Genomic DNA, 25,406 nt, shown 5'->3' with positions numbered 1-25,406 from the left:
TTGTTGTCTTGTTGCTCTATCTAGCATTTCTATTACTATATTGAACTGATATGGAGAGAGTGAACAGCCTTGTCTTGTTCCTGATTGTAGTGAAATCACTTCAAGTTTCTCTCCATTTAATTTGATGTTGGCTGTCGGCTTGCTGTAAATTGATTTTATTATGTTTAGGTATGTTCCTTGTATCCCTGATCTCTCTCCAAGACCTTTATCATGAAGGGGTGTTGTATTTTGTCAAAGGCTTTTTCAGCATCTAATGAAATGATCATGTGTTTTTTTTTCTTTCAGTATGTTTATATGGTGGATTACATTGACAGATTCTCATATGCTGAACCACCCCTGCATCTCTGGGATGAAGCCTATTTGATCATGGTAGATGATTTTTTGATGTGTTCTTGGATTTAGTTTTCCAGACGACTTTTGCATCAGTGTTCATGAGGGAGACTGGTCTGTAATTTTCTTTCTTTGTTGTATCTTTGTGTGGTTTGAATATCAGGTAACTTTAGCCTCATAAAAAGAATTTGTCAGTGTTCCTTCTGTTTCTATTGTGTGGAACAGTTTGAGTATTGGTATTAGCTCTTCTTTGAATTTCTGGTAAAATTCTGCACTGAAACCATCTGGCCCTAGGCTATTTTTGGTTGAGGTACTTTTAATGACTGCTTCTATATCTATAGGGATTTATAGGTCTATTTAAATTGTTTCTATTTTATTGATTTCAGCCCTCAGTTTGATTATTTCCTGTTGTCTACTCCTCCTGGGTGAGTTTGCTTCTTTTTGTTCTAGAGCTTTCAGGTGTGCTGTTAAGTCACTGGTGTGAGATTTCTCCAATTTTTTATGTGGGCACTTAGTGCTATAAACTTTCCTCTTAGCTCTGCTTTCATAGTGTCCTGTAAGTTTCGATATGTTGTACATTCATTTTCATCTAGGATGTCTTTAATTTCTTTATTTCTTCCTTGAGCCAGTGGTGATTCAGGTGAGTGTTGTTCAGTTTCCATGAGTTTGTAGGGTTTTTTTTTTTTTAGAGTAACACTTAGCCCTAATCAATCCTTTGTTTAACTGGTACCTTTTGTTTCCCTTATGGTCCTATGTGAATCTCGTCTGTGAGTCTCCAAAGGATCAAAGGCCTATGCAAAACTTTGTTCCCAAACTGGAAAACTGTGGTACCTGATAAATCAAGAAATTTTGCTGTGGATAATTGATTGATAAATAAAATGCTGATTGGCCAGTAGCCAGGCAGGAAGTATAGGCAGGACAAAGAGAGAGGAGAAGTCTAGGAAGTGGAAGGCTGAGGCAGAGAGCTGCTGCCAGCCGCCGCAATGAGGAGCAGAATGTAAAGTACCTGTAAGCCATGAGCCATGTGGCAAGGTATACATTAATAGAAATGGGTTAATGTAAGATAGAAGAACTAGATAACAAGAAGCCTGCCACGGCCATACAGTTTATAAGTAATATAAGTATCTGAGTGATTATTTTATAAGTGGGCTGTGGGACTGCGGGAGGCTTAGCAGGACCCGGAGAGAAACTCTCCAGCTACAGAATTTGTACTTGGCATTGTATCTTTGAGAGATCCCTTCAGGTTACTTTGAAGGTATGAAAATTAACTGGCTAAATTGTAAAGAGAGAAAATTAAAATGCCCTGGGAAAAGGGAAAGTGCTTCAGTCCTTAGGGGCTGGACACTCCTGCAGCCATGAAAGGCTAGATTCATTCTTAAGATGCCTCTGAATCTTCTTTCCACAGATCTGTGTGAACCCACACACCCATGCCGCCACAATCCGAGACATTACTGTAATTTGTGGTGTTGTTAAATTCTAACTTTAAGCCATGGTGATCTGAAAAGATACAGGGGGTTATTCCATTTTTTTGTATCTGTTGAGATTTGCTTTGTGACTGAGTGGTCAATTGTAGGGAAGGTTCCATGGTGTGCTGAGAAGATGGTTTTCTTTTGTGTTTGGGTGGAATATTCTGTAGATGTCAGTTAAGTCCATTTGAGTCATAACATTTGTTAGTTCCTTTATTTCTTTGTTAAGTTTCTGTCTGGCAGACATGTCTACCGGTGAGCGTGGGGTATAGTCTCCCATTATTAGTGTGTGGGGTTTGATGTGTGATTTAAGCTTTAGTAATGTTTCTTTTACAAGTGTGGGTGCCCTTGTATTTGGGGAATAAATGTTCAGAATTGAGACTTCATCTTGATGGATTTTTCCTGTGATGAATATGAAATGTCCTTCTCCATCTCTTTTGATTGATTTTAGTTTGAAGTCTATTTTGTTGGATATTAGGATAGTTACACCAGCTTGCTTCTTAGGTCCATTTGATTGGAAAAATCTTTTCCCAACCCTTTACTCTGAGGTAATATCTGTCTTTGAAGTTGAGATGTGTTTCTTATATGCAGCAGAAGGATGGTGTGGTGATATACTGTGTACCCTAATAAAGCTTTCCTGAGGATCAGAGGACAGAGCCAGCCACTAGATTCGACATAGAGGCCAGACAGTGGTGGCACACACCCTTAATCCTATCACTCGGGAGGCAGAGATCCATCTGTATCTCTGTGAGTTCAAGGCAACAATGGAAACCAAGCCAGGCACTGATGCCATACACCTTTAATCTCAGTACTGGGAAGCACATGCCTTTAATCCCAGGAAGTGATGGCAGAGCAGAGAAAGGTATATAAGGGGTGAGGAAACAGGAACTAAGGCAGTTGAGCTGAGTCCCTTTCAGGTGAGGACTCAGAGGCTTTCAGTCTGAGGATTCATGGAAACAGAGTCAGCTGAGGAGTTGGCAAGGTGAGGTTGGCTGTGGCTTACTCTGCTTCTCTGATCTTTCATCTTTCACCCCAATATCTGGCTCTGGGTTTTTTATTATAAGACCATCTAAGATCTATGGAGCCTGTTTTCACATTTGTTCTGTTAGCTTGTTTATTTATAGGTGAATTGAGTCCATTGATATTAAGAGATATGAATGACCAGTGATCGTTAGTTCCTGTTATTTTTTGCTTTTGGTGGTGGTGGTAGTAGTATGTGTGTGTGTTTCCCTTCCTTGAGATTTGCTGGTGTGAGATTATCTATTGTCTATGTTTTTGTGGGTGCAACCAACTTCCTTAGGTTGTAGTTTTCCTTCTAGTACTTTCTGTAGGGCTGGATTTGTGGATAGGTATTGTTTAAATTTGGTTTTGTCATGGAATATCTTGTTTTCTCTATCTACATTGATTGAAAGTTTTGCTGGGTATAGTAGTCTGGGCTGGCATCCATGGTCTCTTAGTGTCTGCAAAACATCCTGCAGGACCTTCTGGCTTTCAGAGTCTCCACTGAAAACTCAGGTATAATTCTGATAGGTCTGCCTTTATATGTTACTTGACCTTTTTCCTTTGCAGCTCTTAATATTCTTTCTTTACTCTGTATGTTTAGATTTTGATTATTATGTGGCGAGGGGACTGTTTTTTCTTTTTGTTTTTTGTTTTGTTTTGTTTTGGTCCAGTCTACTTGGTGTTCTGTAAGCTTCTTGTATCTTCATAGGCATGTCCTTCTTTAGGTTGGGAAAGTTTTCATCTATGATTTTGTTGAATATATTTTCTGTGCCTTTGAGCTGGAATTCTCCTTCTTCTATCCTGATCATTCTTAGGTTTGGTCTTTTCACAGTGTCCCAGATTTCCTGGATGTTTTGTGTTAAGAATTTGTTGGATTTAACATTTTCTTTGACCAATGAACTTATTTCCTCTAATGTGTCTGAGATTCTCTCTTCCAAATCTTGTGTTCTGTTGGTTACACTTGAATCTGTAGTTCCTATTTGTTTACCCAGATTATCCATTTCCAGAATTCCCTTGGTTTGTGTTTTCTTTATTGTCTCTATTCAATTTTCAAGTCTTGAACTGTTTCCTTCACCTGTTTGATTGTTTTTTCTTGGCTTTCTTTAAGGAATTTATTGATTTCTTCTAATTTTTTGTTTGTCTTTTCCTCCATTTCTTTAAGGGATTTTTTTTTCATTTCCTCTTTAGTGGCCTCTATCATCTTCATAAAGTTATTTTCAAGGTCATTTTCTACTGCTTCATCTGGTTTGGGATGTTCAAGTCTTGCTGTTGAAGAATTATTGGGTTCTGGTGGTGCCATATTGCTCTTTATGTTGTTGAATGTATTTTTTTTTTTTTTTTTGGTTTTTCGAGACAGGGTTTCTTTGTGTAGGTTTGCGCCTTTCCTGGAACTCACTTGGTAGACCAGGCTGACCTCGAACTCACAGAGATCCGCCTGCCTCTGCCTCCGCCTGCCGAGTGCTGGGATTAAAGGCGTGCGCCACCACCGCCCGGCTGTTGAATGTATTTTTACACTGCCATCTACCCGTCTGGTTTGGGGATAATTATAGTAACAGGTGTTGATTCTTGTAATGTCTTTGTTGGATGGGTCTTTTGTTCCTTTATTGTCTGTTTCCATTATTATCTTTTGGTCTTTTGGTTCTGGTGAACCATCAGCTGCATGTCAGGTCGGGTAGGGTTTGTGAGTGTTTGGGCACCCAAATCTAGCATGTCATGCAGTTCTTCTGGCTGGTGTGGGCTTTACTTGTGCCGATGGGGTCTAGTCTTCCAACTTGTGTGGGTTGTGCCTTTGCCTGTGGTGTCTATTCTTCCAACTGGTATAGGTTTTGCCTGTGCTTGTTCTTCCAACTGGTTTAGGTGGCGCTTGTGCCTATAGGATCTGCTGGTGTTGCTGGAGAGGGCGGAACGTAGGGAGGCTGCTCTTCTTCCACGTGGTGCAGCTGGTGTTTGGTGCAGTGGTGCTTATGCCTCTAGAGGATGCTGATTTTGCATGGGATTATTGGCCAGGGGGAGGATGATGGTTTCGGTGAGTTTCTGCAGTTGACTGGGTTGTGTAGATTACAGGGACCAATGGGTGGCTGCAGTGGTGGAACAGCCTGCCTGCAGGACTCTTACCTGCTGGCCTGCTGTGGGGCCTAAGGTGGGAGGGGGAGGGGATGTGTCCTGGCACTTAGGGACTAAGGATTGGGGCAGTTTAGCTGAGAGACCAGTCACTCACTGCTTGTTCCAAATGGTGCAGGTGGTGCTTGTGCCTCTAGGGGCTGCTGATTTTGTGGTGTAGGGTTGGCCAGGGGAGGATGATGGGTTCTGTGGGTCTGGGCAATGAAGTGGGTTTGTAGGTTACAGGGTCTAATGGGTGGGGGGGGGTGGAGTGATCTTCCTGAAGGACTCTTACCTTCTGGCCGGCTACTGGGGCTGAGATGGGAGGGGGAGGAGCATAGGACATTTCAGGTTCTTACCCCAATATTTGACCCCCAATTTTTTATTGATAAAGATTAATTAGATTAATGTTTTGTTGCTCAGTGGTTTTGGTTTTTTGCTGTTTGTTTCTTTGTTTAGAACATGTGTATTAAATTACAGTTCTGGAGTCTGGAAGTCCAAGTAGAAACTGCTCAGCTTAAGACAGAAAAAAAAAGTACATAGGCAAGCAGGTGCCTACAGGAGAGAAAAGGAACCCCTTCCCACAACAGCTTGCCCATTCCTAGAAGACAAGTATTGATAAATTAATAAGGGGCCTTCTTCCATGACACCACATACTCACACTAGACCATTGTTCCCTTACTGTGGCATTGGCAACTGAGTTTCTATATAAGTTTTAATGAGGACAAAAGACATCCAAACAGTAGCCACAAACAAGGCTTGTTGTTGCCAATGGAAGGCAGTCCAAAACAAGCCTGGAGTTTCCAGTCCTGGGGACAGGGACAAGTCCATGTCCTGAAACATAAAATCTAAGGCATACCAAGGCCATGCCATCAGACCAAGAATCTCAGGACTTACAGAATGATATTGTCAGGACTGCAATGGTGGGGGCCAATGGGATCTGTCAGGAGCAGACATTGACTCTACTGTCTGTAATCTCCCCCAGTAGTCCATGGCTTCCTGCAGTAGAGACCACAGATGGGAAAGCTACTGGATCATCACATAGACTGAGTGAGGACAGTTGTGTCTGTGAACTCACCCTGTAGTCTCAGCCCCAAGAGCAGGACTGATATAGAGTAAGACATTGATAAACATCTGGTGTGTGGATGAAGGCCATACAGCATTATTATAGGTCAAGTGAAGACTTGAACTAGAATCTTCTACTCTCTAAAGCTCAAGCTCTTTGCACTGCACCATTCAGAATATCCCAGAGCCCACAGCCAATCTGTTGTACAGCTTAGACAGATGCCTAAGCTTGTACAGTTATTAAAGAAAGGAAAGAAAGAATAAAGAAAGGAATGAAAGAACAAACAACTCTACTGTGTACACTTATGCTCCATCTTTCTCTCCCTTATTTTGAAGTCATTCCAGAAATAAATCAGAACCAAGGAAAAGAGAATCTTCACTACACACAGACCTGGGAAACAAGGGGTTTTCTCCAAAATTTCACACAGCTACTACTCCTACAAAAATCTTGCCCAAGAGGCTGGGAGACTTTGATCAGGGAAAGTTCGCATGAATGTGTAGCAGAAGAGAGAGGGCATCTGATTGAGATCCAAGACTTATTTTGCCCAAAGCCAGATGCCCAGGAAGAGCCCCAGTTAGTAATATTAGAGGGGGCTGCTGGGATTGGGAAGTCAATGCTGGCCAGGCAGGTGAGGAGAGAATGGGGAGAAGGCCAGCTCTACAGGGATCGCTTCCAGCATGTCTTCTACTTCAGCTGCAGAGAGCTGGCCCAGTGCGAGAAGCTGAGTCTGGCTGAGCTCATAGCAAAAGACCAGACTGTGCCTGTAGCTCCCATCAAGAAGATCCTGTCTCACCCTGAGAAGCTGCTCTTCATTCTGGATGGCATAGATGAGCCAGCATGGGTCTTGAAGGAACAGAATCCTGAGCTCTGTCAGCACTGGAGACAGCCACAGCCTGTGCACAGACTCCTGGGCAGTTTGCTGGGGAAATCCATCCTGCCTGGGGCTTCCTTGCTGCTCACAGCTCGGACCACAGCTCTACAGAAGTTCATTCCTTCCTTGGGGAAGCCACGTTGGGTGGAAGTCCTGGGCTTCTCTGAGTCTGGACGAAAGGAATATATCTACAAATATTTCACAAAGCAAAGAGAAGCAATTACAGCTTTTAGCTTGGTTGACTCAAACCCAGTTCTCTCAACACTATGTCTGGTGCCCTGGGTATCCTGGCTGGTCTGCACTTGCCTGAAGCAGCAGATGGAGCAGGGGAGAGACCTCTCACTGACCTCACAGACCACCACAGCTCTCTGCCTGAAATACCTTTTCCAGACTCTCCCAGACAGTGCCCTGGGAACCCAGCTCAGAGGGCTCTGCTCACTGGCTGCTGAGGGGATCTGGAGAAGAAGGACCCTGTTCTGTGAGAGAGATCTCCAGAATCAAGGGTTATCTGAGGATGTCATTGCCCTTTTCCTGAAGATGGGTGTCCTTCAAACAATTGTCCAGCAGCCCAGGTCTCTGAGCTACAGCTTTGCCCACTTGTGTCTCCAGGAGTTCTTTGCAGCAATGTTCTGCATCCTGGGGAATAATGAGGAGAAATGTGGTGATATAGAAAACTACAGAGTTGTGGAAACACTAGTAGAAGTGTATGGAACTCAAGACCTGTTTGAGGCACCCACCATACGCTTCCTATTTGGCCTTTTGAGTGAACAAGGAGTGAATGTGATGGAGAAGATCTTCACCACTCACTTGTCTCTGAACACCCTATGGGAAATGCTGGATAAAGCCAGGGCATTGCCCCAGCACCAACATCTCTATTCTCTGGGGTTGTTTCATTGTTTGTATGAGATTCAGAATGAAGAGCTCCTGACACAGGTGATGGACAATCTTCAAAAAAAACAGGTTTGTGACCTGAAAGATATGATGCACCCAGTGTTCCAGACAAACGTGAAGCACCTGGTGATCCAGACAGATGTAGAACTCATGGTGGTCACTTTCTGCATTAATTTCTGCTGCCATGTGAAGAGGCTTCAGCTGGATGGTTGTGGACAGCAGGGACCAATGCTGATGTCCCCTAGGATGGTTCTGTGAGTATCCAGATCCTCTCTCCAGACTTCTCTCCAGGTTCCCTGTGGATCCCATGAGCACACATGTTCTGAGCACCAGCAGGACTCTTAGCTGGTTCCAGGGCAACAGGATACAGGTCACCAGTGACATTTAACTGCTGAATCTGACCACCTATTTGCCTCTATATGCCTGACTATGTGATGGGGCTATTAGCTTTTATCTCTCCCTATGCCCCAGTGAGGACCACCCACCTTTTCTGATTCAAATCATCTTCACCCTTCACACAGTTCAAAGGGCCCACAATTACTGACCCTCTCTTAACGTGCTTTCTCCGTGCAAGACTGCACATTCTGCTCCTGCAGGCACAACCCTGTATCTCCATGACAGTGACCTTCCCACTGAGGTCTTCCTATCATCATTTCAGAATGCATATATGTGAGAGTCCCTATGTCTTCCCTGCCCAGATGACTTCCTTGTGTGTGTCGATGAAGGCAGCAAGGACTTGGTACTCAGCCTAAAGGCTTCTTAACTTATTGCCAATCCCAGCAGCAGGATAGAATTTTCCCTTTCATTGTGCTATAGTGATGACTCAGTACCAGAATGTGTCTCTCTCCCTTTTAGATCATTATGCCATAAATACTCATTAAATACTCATTTTATGGCAGGCCCTACCAGTCAATTACAGGAGGAAAAATACAGTTGCTGCCAATAGGACCTCAAAATTTGGAGCTAAGGCAGTCAAGTACACTAGTTACATAGGGTGTGGATCTTGCATTGGTCAGGCACCCACCAGGTATCGAGGAAGAAAATGCTCACTCAAGTGGACCAGAAAGGGAGACATTCCCAGAGGAAGAAATGTTTTTCTTTGAGTCTTCTGCTTTTACACATTGAAGCTTTTCCCCAGATAAGCTGAGGTGGACTTGCTGGCGTAACTTTGGAATCCCATCATTCAGGAGGCTAAAGCAGGGAGGTTCCTTGAGTTCAGGACTGTGACAACAATCTGAACAACACAACAAAAGCCCACGTGAAAAGTAAATGACTTAAAAGTAGCGAAGCAACTGTTAGAAAACAGAATGAGGAGAGGAAAGAAAACAGGCCAGACAGCACAGACGTGATCAAACTGTGTCACACACATATGGGAAGTTGTCTCAGTGACTCATTTTCAATGATTAGGATGGCCTAATTAAAAATATACTTGTAGAATAGTGAGGATATACCAGTTATCAAAATAATAAAAACTAGTATCCTCCAGAATTCCATTTCTCAGAGAGGACAGCATAAGAACCGGGATAGCTGAGCTTGTGTAGCTGGAGGGCTTCTCTCCAGGTTCCCCAAGCCCCGCAGTCCCACAATCCACTTATAAAATAATCACTCAGACGCTTATATCACTTATAAACTGTATGGCCGTGGCAGGCTTCTTGCTAACTGTTCTTTTATCTTAAATTAACCCATTTTTATAAATCTATAGCTTGCCACGTGGCTGGTGGCTTACCGGCGTCTCTACATGCTCTTCTCCTGGTCGTGGCTGCAGTGTCTCTCTCCCAGCCTTCCGCCTCCCAGAATTCTCCTCTCTCCTTGTCCCACCTACCTCCTGCCTGGTCATTGGCCATCAGTGTTTTATTTACATAGAGTGATATCCACAGCACTTCCCCTTTCTTCTTTTTTTAAAAAGGAAGGTTTTAACTTTAACATGGTAAAATTACATATAACAAAACAATTACCGAGCAAGAATTATAGTTACAATATTAAAGAAGATGTCCTATCTATCTTATATTTGTGAGTTTAAGGTTTTATAGCTAACTTATCTTTTATCATAACTGAGGAAATTACGACTATCTAGCCTTCAACCACATCAAAGACCTGAGAAGGAACATAATGGTACCTGAGAAATGGTAGACGGATGCAAGCAACTTCGGGAATCTTGCAAGAGTAGACCAAGACAGCTGGCAGCCTGGACAGTCACCTGATGTTTCTCAGCATTGTTGGTGCATTCAAATTGGCTACAGGCCTAGAGTATCTGACAGACCATTTTTAGAAGCAGGAATTTTAAGAGACCATCTTACCCTGTCTTGGCAGAGTACAGTGGTCGCTTTCCTTGTGTCCCACTTGTCCAGAAAGGACAGCATTGCATTTGTACTGTCAGCCATCAAGGCAAGGGCAGTTCTTTGCCCAGTAGGCCATTTTGTGCCAAAAGACAAACTTCCAAATGGAAATGTCTTAGAAGCCCAACATTCTCTCGGGATCAATTGGTGCAGCCAGGAGCAATTGTGTCTCACGTCAACAGAATTCTAAGTTATTTAAATGCCATATTCTCTAGGTCTATGAAGTGTTTGAAGATTACCTATCTATCTGAAATATATCTATGTATACCTAGAAGACTTAACTAACATGGCTACAAATATGATTATCATAGATGACTAATTATTAATCTATTTTTAATTATCCATTACAATTTTAAATGAGTTACATAAACATAATATCTCAAACAAGAATAGAAATATATATATATACAGTATAACAAAATTAACCTCAAGTTTGTATCAACAAACCAAAATTTATACCAATGTAAAACATTTTAAACATAAACTAAAATCTATACCAATGTAAAACATTTTAAACATAAACTAAAATCTATACCAATGTAAAACATTTTAAACAAGTTGTTCTTTAAAAGTAGGTTCATTAATCTACCCTTTTATCTTATCATCTCCATATCCTATATATCCATATCATATCCCCTTTTCTTTTTTAGAAAGAGATCACATTTATAATCAACCTGTTTTAAATAAAAATATTGGTTTTTCTCTGTCCCACACCAGAGGGCTCTTCTGATTTGGGACACAAGAATCACTTAACCATTTTTTTTTTTTAAAGCAATATGTCTGGGTTTAGAGGGGGAGTGAGCCAATTCCACCTCTAAAGCCAGCTTGGTATATTTGGGAATTTGGGCGTAGCATCTCTTACTACTTCCTGCTGGAGGTGGGGCGCTGTATCTTATGGGGATGCAAAGAAAATTTTAGACCTATGGGGTAGTCCGTGAGGCTGTATTGTGTGAACCAGTTGCCTTGAAACCGATCTGGATGTTGGATCATCTGGGCCATGGTGTCATCGGAGTCCTTTCAGGGGTCTTGGCTGGTGAAACCTGATGTATCTTAATCTGGAACAAGTCCACAGCCTCTGGCTTTCTGTGGAAACAAAAGCAGAACCTCTTTTCCAAAGTAGCATATCCTTATATCCAAATTTTGAAGTCAAGGTACCTTTAAAATATACATTTTGGCATAACTCAACAGGTTTTGTAATCAAATGTTTTTCTTTAGTTATGAATATCAAAGAGAACATAATCCAGATTCTCTGTGTGGTAGCCATCTTTACGTGGCTTATGTTTTATATTACCTTGAGCCTATTGCTTTAAACTGTACCATTGTAAGCCTGAAACGGCGCTGTGGCTGCTGGCTCCGCCCACTTCAGCTTCCCAACATGGCAGTGGTACGTTTTCCGCCAGCTCTGGGAGTCATCAAGTCTCAGAAATAGTGGGTCTAAGCTTTTATCAAAGCAGCGTGTAGCCCAGAAACCTCTTTTTTTTTTTTTAAATAATAGTAAAGACTAAATCTACCACACAGCTTAATTTGCCGCTGGCAGATGCCTCATTTCCGCCATACTGCCGGTCAGACGCACCCGCCAGGAACCCGCCAGTGTCCAAACTTGCGTTTTGCCGCATCTAGCTGCCGTATGAGACAAGAAGCAGGAACCTGGTTTTGGCTCTGTTTAGAATTGGTTATTAAATATTCTCAGGTTTAAGGTGGAAACTCGAGCCGTTGGGCGCCATTTGTAGCTGGAGGGCTTCTCTCCAGGTTCCCCAAGCCCCGCAGTCCCACAATCCACTTATAAAATAATCACTCAGACGCTTATATCACTTATAAACTGTATGGCCGTGGCAGGCTTCTTGCTAACTGTTCTTTTATCTTAAATTAACCCATTTTTATAAATCTATAGCTTGCCACGTGGCTGGTGGCTTACCGGCGTCTCTACATGCTCTTCTCCTGGTCGTGGCTGCAGTGTCTCTCTCCCAGCCTTCCGCCTCCCAGAATTCTCCTCTCTCCTTGTCCCACCTACCTCCTGCCTGGTCATTGGCCATCAGTGTTTTATTTACATAGAGTGATATCCACAGCAAGCTTGGTCATGCATACCTGTCATCCCAAACTCAGAAGGCTGAGGAAAGGTCAGAAGTCCCAGTCTAGCCTGGGCTACATAGTGTGGTGCTGTCTCAAAATATTGTGGGCTAAGGATGTAACTCACTGATAGAGATATTGCCTAGTGTGTTGGTTAATTTTCTATAGTTGTGATAAAGCACCATGGCCAAGGCAACTTATAGAAGAGTTTATTTGGGCTTATGATCCAGAGGTAGATAAGTGTCTATCATGGCAGAGGGAAAGGGTGTGACTGGAGCAGCAGCTGAGAGCTCGTTTCTAAACCACAAGCAGGAAGCAGAAAGACTGTACTGGGAATGGCTCAAGACTTTGACATCTCAAAACCCTCCCCCTGTAACACACTTCCTTCCACAAAGTCACACCTCCTAAGCACTCTTAAATAGTACCACCAGTTGAGGACAAAGCATTCAAATGCTGTGACTCTTGGTCACGTCTTATTCAAAGCACCACAGTTAGGAATCCTACAACCCTAGATTTTCTACACAGCATGAAGTAAAGAATTGTGGTATACCTTTTAATTGTTTTTCTACAGTATATTGAGCCATGCTGTATCTGTTATCTTATACTCATGTTTATTTTCTTATTGAATTGAGACTGTCTTCTCAGGTTATAAAAGTCTAGTTAACATTCTGAATAGCATTATGATATTCCTTAGGGAGAATACCTTGACCAATTGAATGGTTTTCCTGTTCTTGGCCATTTAATGTTATTACTAAGTGTCTATGATTATAAACAAGTGAGCCTTGGATGACCTTGATACAGATGTAAGTAGAAGTGGTCTGATGTGGACCTTCCGAAGAATTCTAAGTACAGAGACAGGCCAGACACAGCAAGAGAAACCAGGAACACCAGCCCCAAGGATGCTGGGACAACCCCCTGGGAAAGGTAGAGGCTTCAACCACAAGTGAGAAAGTGAATTTGAGAGGAAAAGACAGCCAGACAAGGCAGGGAGACAAGCAGGAGGCCATTGCTCACAAGGAAAAGACTTCAGAGGTGGAGACTGGAGAAAGCCAAGGGAACGGAGAGGACCAGCCCAGGGAATTAAGGTATCAAAGATGGCAAGGTGAACAATTTTCTCTGTTGGGCTCCTAATGGCACCTCTTGATTTTTGAATAATACATTCTGAAGTTCCACTTTCAGTCAGTGCAAATACTAACATGCAACAAAACTGTCATCTTTTGAGGACTGGGAAAGTGGTTCCATAGTTAACACCACTTGCTGGTCCTATAGAAAATGTGGATCCATTCCCAGCACCCACATCAGATGGCTCACAACCACTCCAGTCCCAGAGGATCCAAGTACCTGATTCTATCCTCTGCAGGCTTCTGCATGCATATAGTACACACAGACAAGCAGGAATACAAATGCACATATAAAGTAAAAATTAAATAAAGCCTTTAAAAAAAACACTATCCTTCAATGTTTAGTATTTGGTTTGCTTGACATTTCTTTGGTTTTTGTAAAACAGGAAGTAAATATCCTATACTTTTTGTTATAGTTAAAGTTGGTCACTTTTCATTTGTGTTTTTGGAGTAGTGGGTTTGTTTGGGTTTTGTTGTTGTTGTTGTTGTTGTTGTTGTTGTTGTTGTTTTAGTTTGTTATTTTGTTTTGTTTATAGTGTTTGGGACAGAATGTTGCATAGGCCAGGCATGGAGCTGTTCCCAGCCCCTTCAGGTTTGTAGCTTAGGCTGCCTAGAACTCAACATTTTCCTGTCTTTATATGCTTGGTTTTTGTTTGTTTAGTTTTTGTTGGGTTTTTTTTTTTTTTGCATTAAAGGAATTCACTACTACTCTGAGCTGATTATTCTCTCTCTCCCTCCCTCTCTCTCTCTCTCTCCCTCCCTCCCTCCCTCCACTCTTTCCCCTTCTCTCTCTCTTTTCTGTAGTCTTATATTCTTGCAAAGGTATAGTGTAAACAGACAGTTCTCTCCTGCCTGCCAGATCCTGAATAACCACTCAGAAGCTTAATATCACTTATAAATGCTCGGCTGGCAGCTCAGCCTTGTTACTAACTGGCTCTTACGCTTAAATTAATCCATAATTCTTATCTATGTTTAGCCACATGGCTTGGTAACTTTTCTCAATACAACAATCTCATCTTGCTTCCTCTGCATCTGGCTGGTGTCTCCTGACTCCGCCCTTCATCTTCCCAGCATTCTTAGTTTGCTCACCCCACCTATACTTCCTGCCTGGCTACTGGCCAATCAGCATTTTATTAAACCAATTCAAGTGAAAATCTTTACAACGTACAAGAGGATTATTCCACAGCATTTCCTCCTTTTGTCTAATTAATAAGGAAGATTTTAACATAGTAAGATTATATATAACAAAAATAGTTATTAAGTAAGAATTACAATAACACTATCTAATCCATTTGCATTTGGCAAAATTAGAGAAAATAATTATCTATTTTATCTTGGACAGTCTAATATCTAGTTTTGTGTCTAATTTACTTTCTATTATAACTAAGAAAAACTATAATTATAACTATTTAGTCTTCAATTCCATCAAATACCCCAGAAGGGTGAAATGTTACCTAATGACAGGGTCTTCAAGCTGCCTGGACAGTCATCCAAAGTTTCTCTGCAACATTGGGGCATCTAACTCTGGCCTATGGACCTAGCATGTCTGACAGACTTTCCCATGAAGCAGGATTTTTAAAGGACTGTCCCACCTTGTCTTGGCACAGTTCTGTAGTCACTTTCTTTTGTGTCCTGCCTGTCCAATTTGGACAACATACTGTTAACAGTCCAAGTAAGGGCAGTTTCTTTGCCTACATGGCTAGCTTTTGCCATAAATAAAACAAACTCCATAGGGAGTTTCTTCAATGCCCATCATCCTCTTTGAAGTAACTGATACTGCCAGGAACAGATGTTGAGAAAAGTCTAAATTCCTAAAACATTTTAAATGCCATATTCTGTAGGTATTTAAAGTATTTGAAGATTGCCTATCTATTTGAAATATATCTCTGTATGACCTTGAAAACATACCTAACATGACTATAAATTTGCTATTATAGATGACTATTAATCTGTATTTCTTGTGGGGCATTTACCCACCACCCCCACAGCTTCCCAGAGCTTTCTTGAGTGCGAGCAGCAAAAAATATTAGATAGAAGGATTTATAGTGGAGAATCTTGCAGAGATAAACAGATAGAAAATAAAGGATAGCCTCGAGAGGGCCTGGAACCTATTCCAACAGGCCCTGACTGTCTCTGCCCCAGGGTTTTTATAGATACTCCAAGGGGTGGAGCAAAAGACCTCCTCCCCCAGCACAGCCAATTGCAGACCATCTCAGACACCTGCACTCAGGCCCATGGTCCTGATCATCCTCTATGCAGACCTGCTGGATAAAGCCACGAGGAACCCGAGAACAGGCTCCCATAATTTCTTTATTATATATTATAATTTTAAATGAGCTACATAAACATAATACCTTAAACAAGAGTATAAATATACATACAATATAACAAATTAATTTTAAATTTGTAATAATAAGCCAAAATCTATACTAATGTAAAATATGTAAGACTGATAGTTATTTTGGGGATTAAAGTAGATCCAATAATTTACCCTTTTATCCTATCATTTCCATATCCCCCCTTTTCTTTTCAGAACATGATCCCTGAATCTAATCTCCTTTGTTTAACTTTTTTCTGACCATTATCCATAACAACTTGTAACAAACCCCCCTAAACAATGACAAATATACATAATTTATTTTGGGGAATGTGAGGATAGTTCTCTAGACTACTACCTACTGACTGAGGGTACTGGTAATCTTTGCGAGACCCTAGAAAATTCAGGATAATGATTAAGTCTTGTCTGGAGTAGTCTCTGAGGCTGGATCATCTCAGTCAGCAGCCTTGAAGGTGTTCTGGATGCTGGATCACCTGGGCCATCTGTTTTCATTGGTGTCTGGCCTCCTTATTCTGAAAATATATAAACTTTTAAAGGTGACATACATATCTGCATTAATACAAGTATAGATTGTGTATTATACACACTTCATCCAAAGATAGTTTTTTGTTATGTGTTTGGGCAGGTAAAATATACATCACATATCTTGTGGTTCTTCTAGGTTTATAGTTTTATGGCTATATATATTTATATAGTCAGGATTTTAGGTGGTCTTCCTTGATCAAACCTGATTTTTCTTAACCCAGAATGAATCCAGAACCTTTCATTTCCTGTGGAAATAAAAGCATAACCTCTTCTCCAAAGTAACATAGCTTTTGACTTAAATTGTGAGGTTAAGACATTTTCAAAATATATAGGTTGGATTAATCCAGCAAAATATATAATCAAATATCCCTTAGCAGCTGTTGCTCCCTCCTCAGCAGTCAAAAAACTCAAAGACAACACAGTAACATACAATATACAGATTCTCTGTGTATTTTCCATCTTTATGTGTTTTTTTTAATTACTCCTTATTTAAGGACTTTTTATTTTAAAACTATATATTTCATTTTTATGATTGTCTATACCTTCTCTTTACTCTCCCAAGCCTATGTGTGTTTTTAAACACATTGTAAACAATTTAGAAGATTTTTTTTTGTCTGAATCAGTCTTTATTGCATATATCTATCTTTTTTTGAACATGTAAGTCTTTAAACTGCTAAGGAGGTGTGGCTAGGACTAAAGTGGTGGCTTTGGCACCTGGCTCCACCCAGTTCCATGGTCTGTGAGAGCTTAACTTCATGGCAGAGGTACTGGCAGGACCACATATATCACACCAACTCTGAGAAGTTTCTAGATCCATGCTGCCACCAAGTAGCATGCAACTGCTGCTCATAAACCCCATTTAAGTGTTTGGTACCAGGGCCTCTTAAAAGAGCCACATGGTTTTTCCACTAGCATTGAGTCAGGAGCTACACCTCTGCTTGCTGCTAGCAAACAGAGCCCATCCAAGAAAAAAATGGTTACCAAGAAGTCAAGTTTGCCCGGCGGTGGTGGCGCACGCCTTTAATCCCAGCACTCGGGAGGCAGAGCCAGTTGGATCTCTGTGAGTTCGAGACCAGCCTGGGCTACAGAGTGAGTTCCAGGAAAGGCGCAAAGCTACATAGAGAAACCCTGTCTCGAAAAAACCACACACACACACACCCGTCTCAAAAAAAAAAACCAACCCCCTCAAAAAAAAAAAAAGAAGTCAAGTTTAACTCCACTTTTGTGTGTTTAGAATCCTTTTTAAAGCTTTCTTAGGTTTTTGTGGAAATTCTTGCCCCACATTGGGTGCCATTTGTAAACTGATGGTTCTCTTCAACCATCCAGTTCCTGAATAACTGCGCAGAAGCTTATTATTACTTATAAATGATCGGGCAGTAGCTCAGGCTTATTACTAACTAGCTCTTACACTTAAATTAACCCATATTCTTATCTATGTTTAACCATGTGGCTTGGTCCCTTTTCTCCATGTGACATTATCATCTAGCTTCCTCTGCATCTGGTTGGCAACACTTGACACCACCTTTTTCTTCCTAGCATTCTTAGTTTTGTCACCCTGCCTATACTTCCTGCCAGGCTACTGGCCAAAGAGAGTCTTATTAGACCATTTCAAGTGACAAATCTTTACAAAAGTACAGGAGGATTATTCCACAGCAATATAGGGACCATGTAAACCAGCACATCTGTAGTATTTATAATCATGCTCAACATCCCATCATAGTCATGTTCAGCCACCTCTGCTGAACTCTCTTCCCACCTCCTCTTTCCATTTTCCTTCATGAGACTCTACAATTCTGTTCCAAAGGAAAGCAGGTACATTCACATCAAAAGGAAGCAGATGTTTGAGTTACCAAGGTCCTCCTTTGTGCCAGGCTTGTGCTGGCCATTCCAGATTAAAAAGAAAAGATACCAACTACCTATTCATACCCTGTGAGACACCTAGACCAGACAGAAACAGACATACAAAATGAGAACACAACATGCTATGGTAAGGATGTAGATGAGGGACCACCCAGAGGAGAGGATCCAGATGTTGGAGCAAAGGGGCATGTAGAAGCTGGTGAATCCTGGAGATGGCATATTGAGGCCTGGTGCTCAGGATAACAGAAACCTAATGTGATGTGTGGGGATGTGCACCTCAGACCATGAACACACAAGTTAAATCCCTCATTACCTCCCACCCCATATCTCTCTCCTTCAGGTCCAGGTGGAACCCTGGATACCTGTTGGATCAGATACCAGTTGGAAGATTCTCTTCTCCACTCTTGAGTTCACAGGAAACCTGGAGGAGCTGGACCTAAGTGGAAATCCAATGAGCTATACTGCACTTCAGAAACTTTGTAAGACACTGAGACGCCCTGAATGTCACCTAAAGACATTGTGGTGAGTCTGGCCTTGCTTCTTCCCTGACCAGAGATGGATGGAATGTAGACCAAATGCAAAATCTAAGTCTAGAGTGAGGACTGGCATTCATCAAGTATTCACCAAACTTTTTTTTTAATTTTTATTTTTTTTTCCTTTTATTTTATTTTACAATATCATTCAGTTCTACATAACAGCCACAGGTTCCCCTGTTCTCCCCCCTCCCAAACCCTCCCCTTACCCCCAGCCCACCCCCCATTCCCACCTTCTCCAGGGCAAAGCCTCCCCCGAGGACTGTGATCAACCCGGTAGACTCAGTCCAGGCAGGTCCAGTCCCCTCCTCCCAGACTGAGCCAAGCATCCCTGCATAAGCTCCAGGTTTCAAACAGCCAACTCATGCAATAAGCACAGGACTTGGTCCCACTGCCTAGATGCCTCCCAAACAGATCAAGCCAATCAACTGTCTCACCTATTCAGAAGGCCTGATCTAGCTGGGGGCCTCTCAGCCTTTGGTTCATAGTTCATGTGTTTCCATTTGTTTGGCTATTTTTTTTCAATAATTGAGTAAATCCGAAATTTATTATAAGCCTCAGTCGTCCTAGGGACCTCCATGCTATATATATAGCCTCCATGGTTCTATGGGTTGTAGTCTGATCTTTATTTTATATCTAGAATCCACTTATGAGTGAGTACATACCATGACTGTCTTTCTGGGTTTGGGTTACCTCACTCAGGATGATTTTTTCTAGTTCCATCCATTTGCCTGCAAATTTCATGCTTTCATTGTTTTTCTCTGCTGAGTAGTACTCCATTGTGTATATGTACCACATTTTTTTCATCCATTCTTCCGTTGACGGGCATCTAGGTTGTTTCCAGGTTCTAGCTATTACAAATAGTGCTGCTATGAACATAGCTGAGCATGTATCTTTATGGTATAAATCAGCATTCCTTGGGTATATGCCAAGAGTGGGATGGCTGGGTCTTGAGGTAGTTCGATTCCTAATTTTCTGAGAAGCCACCATACTGATTTCCACAGTGGTTGTACAAGTTTACATTCCCACCAACAATGGAAGAGTGTTCCCTTTGCTCCACATCCTCTCCAACATTGACTGTCATTGGTGTTTTTGATCGTAGCCATTCTGACAGGTGTAAGGTGGTATCTCAGAGTCGTTTTGATTTGCATTTCTCTGATGATTAAGGATGTTGAGCATTTCTTTAAATGTCTTTCAGCCATTTGTGATTCTTGTTTTGTGAATTCTCTGTTTAGCTCTTTAGCCCATTTTTTAATTGGACTGTTCAGTATTTTGATGTCTAGTTTCTTGAGTTCTTTATATACTGTGGAGATCAATCCTCTGTCAGATGTGGGGTTTCACCAAACTTTTTTAACCATACCTGTGACAGATGCTAGATTTGCCATGATAAACAAATGGGATTCCGTTCTTGAGGATCATGAGAGACTGACATTCAGCAAGGAATCCCACTACCAACAAGCCCGTGAGGTCACCAATGAAGTAAATTTCCTGAGAAAGGGGCTAGGAGAGCTGAAGAAAGCAGAGACAAAGTAAAACAGAAGGAAGAAAACCTCAGACCCAGAGAAGGGCATCTCCCCATTCCCTCCTGCTCTCTGCCCTTGTAACCAGCCTTCTACTCTGTTTTATGGATTCCATCTTTATTAATATTTCACATAACAAGTGAGATCACGCCCTATTCTATGGCTCGTGAATATCTCTTCAGATGATTCTTGAAATATACCAGGGAGCTGTCCTGGGCCTCATGGAGCCCTGCCAGGGCAAATCACAGCAGAGCAGTGGTCCCCAACCTGTACTCCATTGCTCCTGCAGCTCAGCTGGGGGAAGCATGGAATTATCCACCCAGACTAGAAACTGTTAGCACAGCATGCCAGGGCTCACAAAGGGAGACCTGAGGTAAGTTCCCAAGAGCTGTGAGCCCTGGAGAGGCTGATGGTGAGCATCTTCTATTGCAGGCTGGTCAACTGTGGCCTCACATCCGGACACTGTAAACACCTGGCCTCAGTGTTCAGGGCCAGTTCCAGCCTGGCTGAGCTAGACCTACAGCAGAATGACCTGGGCAACCGTGGTGTGAGGCTGCTGTGTGAGGGGCTCAGGAATCCTAACTGCAGCCTCAGAATCCTGTGGTAAGTAATGCCCCGAGATGCCCTCTGGGTAGGAGGCAAGGGAAGGGACATGCAAGTGTGTTACTAGATGATAAGACATAAAAGGGACAGATAATACATAGTCATCCAGCTGTGCCACTTATGCAAGTCAAGGGACATTGCAAGTCACCGTCTTCTCTAAAATGGAGTTTCCTCATCTATTAAATGGAATGTCATACCCACCTCATGGATTATAATAATACAAAATGTACATATGTTTGAAACAAAGATATCAGGTAGGTAGCTGGGCACTGTGCAATCATATGTATTAGCAGGGCTATTATTCTAACAGACTCCCAGGTTTGCCTTACTCCAAAACAGTGTTTCAATCATTTGTTCATTTATAAATCCATGCATGCATTCATATCAGGCCTGCTGTGTGCCAATCACTGGTCCAAGCCCTAGGGATACAACCACAAACACACGTGGCTTTGTCCCCCTGAACCTGTGTGGAAAGAGACAGACATAGATCAAACACCAACACATGACTCTGTATTGACAAGCTCTGCTGAACGCCATGGAGTCGACAGTACTGTGAGAATTGTCATGCTGTGAGAGATTCCATGTTATTGAATGGCTCAGGAAAGTTTTCTGAGGCCTGAAGGGGAAATAAGACTTGGCTGGGCCCAAGCCAAGGCCAGGGCCCAGACATAGGCAGGATTGGGGAAAGCTCTGGAACAGAAAGAGGCTGGAGGCCCGGAGAGTCACTAGGTTCACTACAGCAGCCTGAGACAGTCCTCTGTACCAGAAATGCTGCCATTCCCCCTGAACTACAGTTTCACACAAGCTCAGAAGCCTCCAAACTACAGCCCTGGAGACCCTGGTCCTCCACTCAGCACCTTCATGCCGTCTCTGAGCTTCTCCCTCTCCTGTGTCTCCACCTCCCCAGCACAGTCCACAGCCAGTTTCTAGTGAACTTCCCAGAGGTGGCTGGCCAGTGCCCTTCATGGGCTCAAAGAACCACAGAGGCTCCCAATCCCTGTACCCAGAGTCTTCTGGTTCTTCCAGTCAACAGAAGTCCAGCAGACCTGTGTCCTGGGACTTCCTTCTGTCAGGCCCTCTGCTTCAATTATTGTTATTATTATTATTGTTTTATTATTATTATTATGTTAATCTTGTATATGTATATGTCAGTGGTTCTCAACCTTCCTAATGCTGTGGCACTTTAATATAGCTCCTCATGGTTTGCTGAACCAAAACAATAAAATTATTTTTTCACTGCTTCATAACTATAATTTTGCTACTGTTATGAATTGTAATGTAAATATCTGATATTTCCAAGGCTCTTAGGCAACCTTGGTGAGAGGGTCATTCGACATGCACACACACAAGTCACAACCCACAGGTTGAGAATCACTGGTATTTGTGAGTGCAGGTGCCCTCAGAGACCAGAGGAGTCAAAATCTTCCAGAACCGGAGTTACAGGTAGATATGAGCTGCCTGAAGTGGGTTCTGGGAATTGAACTCAGGTCCTCTGGAAGAGCAGTATGTGCTCTTAACCACTGAGCCATCTCTCCAACTCTCTGGTTTAAATGCACAAAAGCAGTTGGGCAGTGAAGAGTTTTCTTTCCACCCTGTGGGAGCTGAAACTGGCCCAGATGCTTGCCACCTTTGTTCCCCAGCCTGCTTTCAGCCACGACTGTTTCTCACAGGCTGAAGAGCCTGTTCGGAGCTGGTGTCTGCTGCATGTGACATGGCTCAGCCTCTGATGAGTGCAGGAAGCTACCCCTCCTGCTTTATCTGTGCCTCCCAATAGGCAGATGGTAGTGGTATAGCTATGGTTATGGACTGAGGATGTGGAAACCCAGAGAATGTCACTACCCTAATACCCAGAAATCCTGGAATTTGAGGATCATAAGAATGGGACCAGCAGACCTCGGGTTATGGCTGCTATGTAAAGACAAGGCTTACTTTACCCCCTAAGCACTAAAGGAAAGGGGGAGGGAGGTGAGGATGGTACCAAGGCTCTTTCCCTCAAGGAGAATACTCACGATCCAGCACTATGTGTTTACTGTGAACACCTGCCCAGAATACCTTTGGGGATATGGCCATGACCTCCAGCCACTGGGAATGCTGATGTGGCCCTTTGCCAACAAGAATACCCTCATCTATGGCCATGTTCCCTTCCCTGAGACAATCTGTTTCCAATGAGTGACCTGTGGGGGAGGGGTATAAATGGTAAGACCCTCATTTCAGCTCTGGAAAGTTCCAAAGGTCCTCATCCTGGCTTCATATCTCCTTACACACTGACCAAGCCCCACTGAGACTGTGTCATGGATATACCTCCCTCTTCTTAGCCTGCTCCATCCTTTGTCCTCGTTTTGACTCAAGAATAAGTCTTAAAAAGGCTCCTAACTAGCTCCATCTACAGACAACAGGGTCCAGAATCCTGGACCCTGAGGCCTTATGATCCTGTGGGGGACCCCGGAAGAAATAGCCCCCCTCTTGTGCTTGCAGGCTGGACCAGGCCCCTCTCAGTGACCAGGTGATGATGGAGCTCAGGACCCTGGAGGCAAAAAATCCACGGCTGCTCATCTCCAGCACATGGTAAGGGGTGGGCACAGAACTCCTACTGGTCAACCCAGGTGCTATGTGGCTGCTCCAGATCTGAGAGGTGGGAACAGGGTCCTGAGGTGATGGGAAAGACAAAGGGAGCCAGAGAGAGACCAGGAACCACACCAATCAAGGTAAAGTAGGTGTGTGTGTGTGTGTGTGTGTGTGTGTGTGTGTGTGTGTGTTTGTGTTATGATTATATGAACTTTAAAAATAGAATCATATAACATACCTTCTTAATTTCTCCAATTGAGATAAAAGAAAAGCTGAGTTAGTGGTGAGTCCTCTGGCACAGCAAGTGTGATAATAATAGATAATAAGTAGTAACCACCAGGGAACCCAGACCACTGGAACAATGAAAGTAGTCACCACACAGAGGTGAGAAAGACACATAAAGAAAGATTCTTAGGGAAAAAAACATGATGTGTATCACTGTCTCAACATACATATGTACACACACACACACACACACACACACACACACACACACACACACACTGTACTAAAGGATTGAGGAGAAGCCGCCGGACAGGAAAGTCATCTTCACTCCAGAGACTGTGCTGAAGCCCCATGTTCTCCCACTTTGGCACATTTCAGTTTGTGACCATAAATTCCATCTGTTCTCAAGTTCCTAGCTGCTATGACATGGTGTGAAACAGAGAGGGGTACTAAAGACTTTGGAGGGTCAGCCATTCATTGAACAGACATTCCTAGAGACCTACTTCCTTCATACACTATTTTTGGATCTGAGGGCACATCAGTAAACAAGACTGACATGACCTCAGTCCAGCAGGGAGGAGATACTTGTTCCCCCAGTCCACATAATTATACCTGGAAAACCTATGAGTGCAGTGGTGGTCTTTCTGACCTCATCAAAAGCTGAGGTGAGCTGAGGTGAACTCTCAAAGATGAGAAATAGGGATGAGCCAAGAAGGAGAAAATTCCAGGCAGACATAGAGGTTCTAAGGAAGCAGAGTGAGCAACCCCATTAGGGACAGGAAACCATGTGTGAGACCATCTGCTCTGCCTCACCATTACCTGGGAGCTCAACAGAAATACAGGTTCTCAGGACCCACTCCATCCCTGCAGACTTATAATCTCAGGTGGGGAAGCTTCCTTCAGTGAGCTTTCTGATTTAGCAGGCCATGTAGGTGACATTTTGACACAGTGATTTGAGAGTCACTGATCTGGATTTTAGAAGGAAAGGGTGGCATAGGAGTGCCTGGTGGGGGACAGGGCCCATAGCAAGAACTATGAACCATGCTAAGAATCTTCTGTTTCTCCCCAGAGGAAATGAGAGGCATCCAATGCCTCAGCTACGAAGGTGTATCTCTACCCACTTTTTATGGTCAGCTACTATGTAGAAAATGTGCTAGCAGGGACCAGATCAGAAGAGGGATGCCTGTCAGAGGATGCTGCAGAGGTTCAGGATACTGCTCGCTCCATCTTGGGAACAGGGTGGAGTCTGTGGAGGGCGAGAGCAGAGAACAGAAAGGAGAGAGATTTGAGTGGTACTGTCTAGTTGATTGGCATTCAGGATAAGTGATTATTAGTCATTTTGTGCAGCTATACACAGTGTCTTGATGTGAGATGCAGAAATATAAAGTAGGAACTCAGTTGGCACTGACAAGGCTGACCCATTAGAGCCAGGGGCTCTGGAGGAGGTTGAAGCCAAAACGTAAGATGTCTTGGTGATACTGGTTTTTGAATGTATTAGCTGTTTCCTGCAGTGAATTTCTCATGTACTATTGCAGCCTTCCCATCTGATTCTTTTACCAAGAATTTCTAGCAGTATGATTGATTGTTTATTGGGTACAACTTCCCCTATTCATTTGGGGTATTTGGATAACATTCCCCAGCTATATGTGAAAACAGTCACACAGTCAAAATCTGTTTCCCACAACCAGGTTTTTGTTCCTTTCTCCAATGTAAACTTAGAGGTCTGCTTTCCGGAAATTTCCTTCATTGGCAGGCATTTGGTCAGTGTTAAGTGTCCAGACAAAAGTATCTCATCTGAGACATTCTCAGACACCCAAGGACATAGAACTATGATTGCCCAGAGTCCAGGGAAGATGCTATGTCTGGTATGGGGTATCTGAGAGAAAAAGTCTACATACACTAGCTCTTATGTCTGTTAGCTTTATTAGTCTTAAGACAAAATTTTATCTATACAGCTACAGCTCCACCAGGCATTCAGGGCAGGACA

General features: G+C 42.8%; 1 protein-coding gene across 1 annotated transcript; it reads left to right on the top strand.

The window, feature by feature from the left end:
• The first annotated feature begins 6,268 nt into the window (after window positions 1-6,268).
• LOC114688015 (NACHT, LRR and PYD domains-containing protein 1b allele 4-like) lies at window positions 6,269-25,398 on the top strand. Its single transcript, XM_037201177.1, is given in 4 exon segments — window positions 6,269-7,984; window positions 18,320-18,495; window positions 20,459-20,629; window positions 23,105-25,398. Coding segments are annotated over 4 exon segments (2,157 nt in total). The 3' UTR covers window positions 23,199-25,398.
• Window positions 25,399-25,406: the final 8 nt, after the last annotated feature.

This window comes from Peromyscus leucopus, chromosome 8b, assembly GCF_004664715.2.
Source record: "Peromyscus leucopus breed LL Stock chromosome 8b, UCI_PerLeu_2.1, whole genome shotgun sequence".
Classification (NCBI taxonomy): Eukaryota; Metazoa; Chordata; class Mammalia; order Rodentia; family Cricetidae; genus Peromyscus; species Peromyscus leucopus.
The sequence above is the reverse complement of the archived record's forward strand: the minus strand, read 5'-3'. Positions and strand labels throughout refer to the sequence as shown.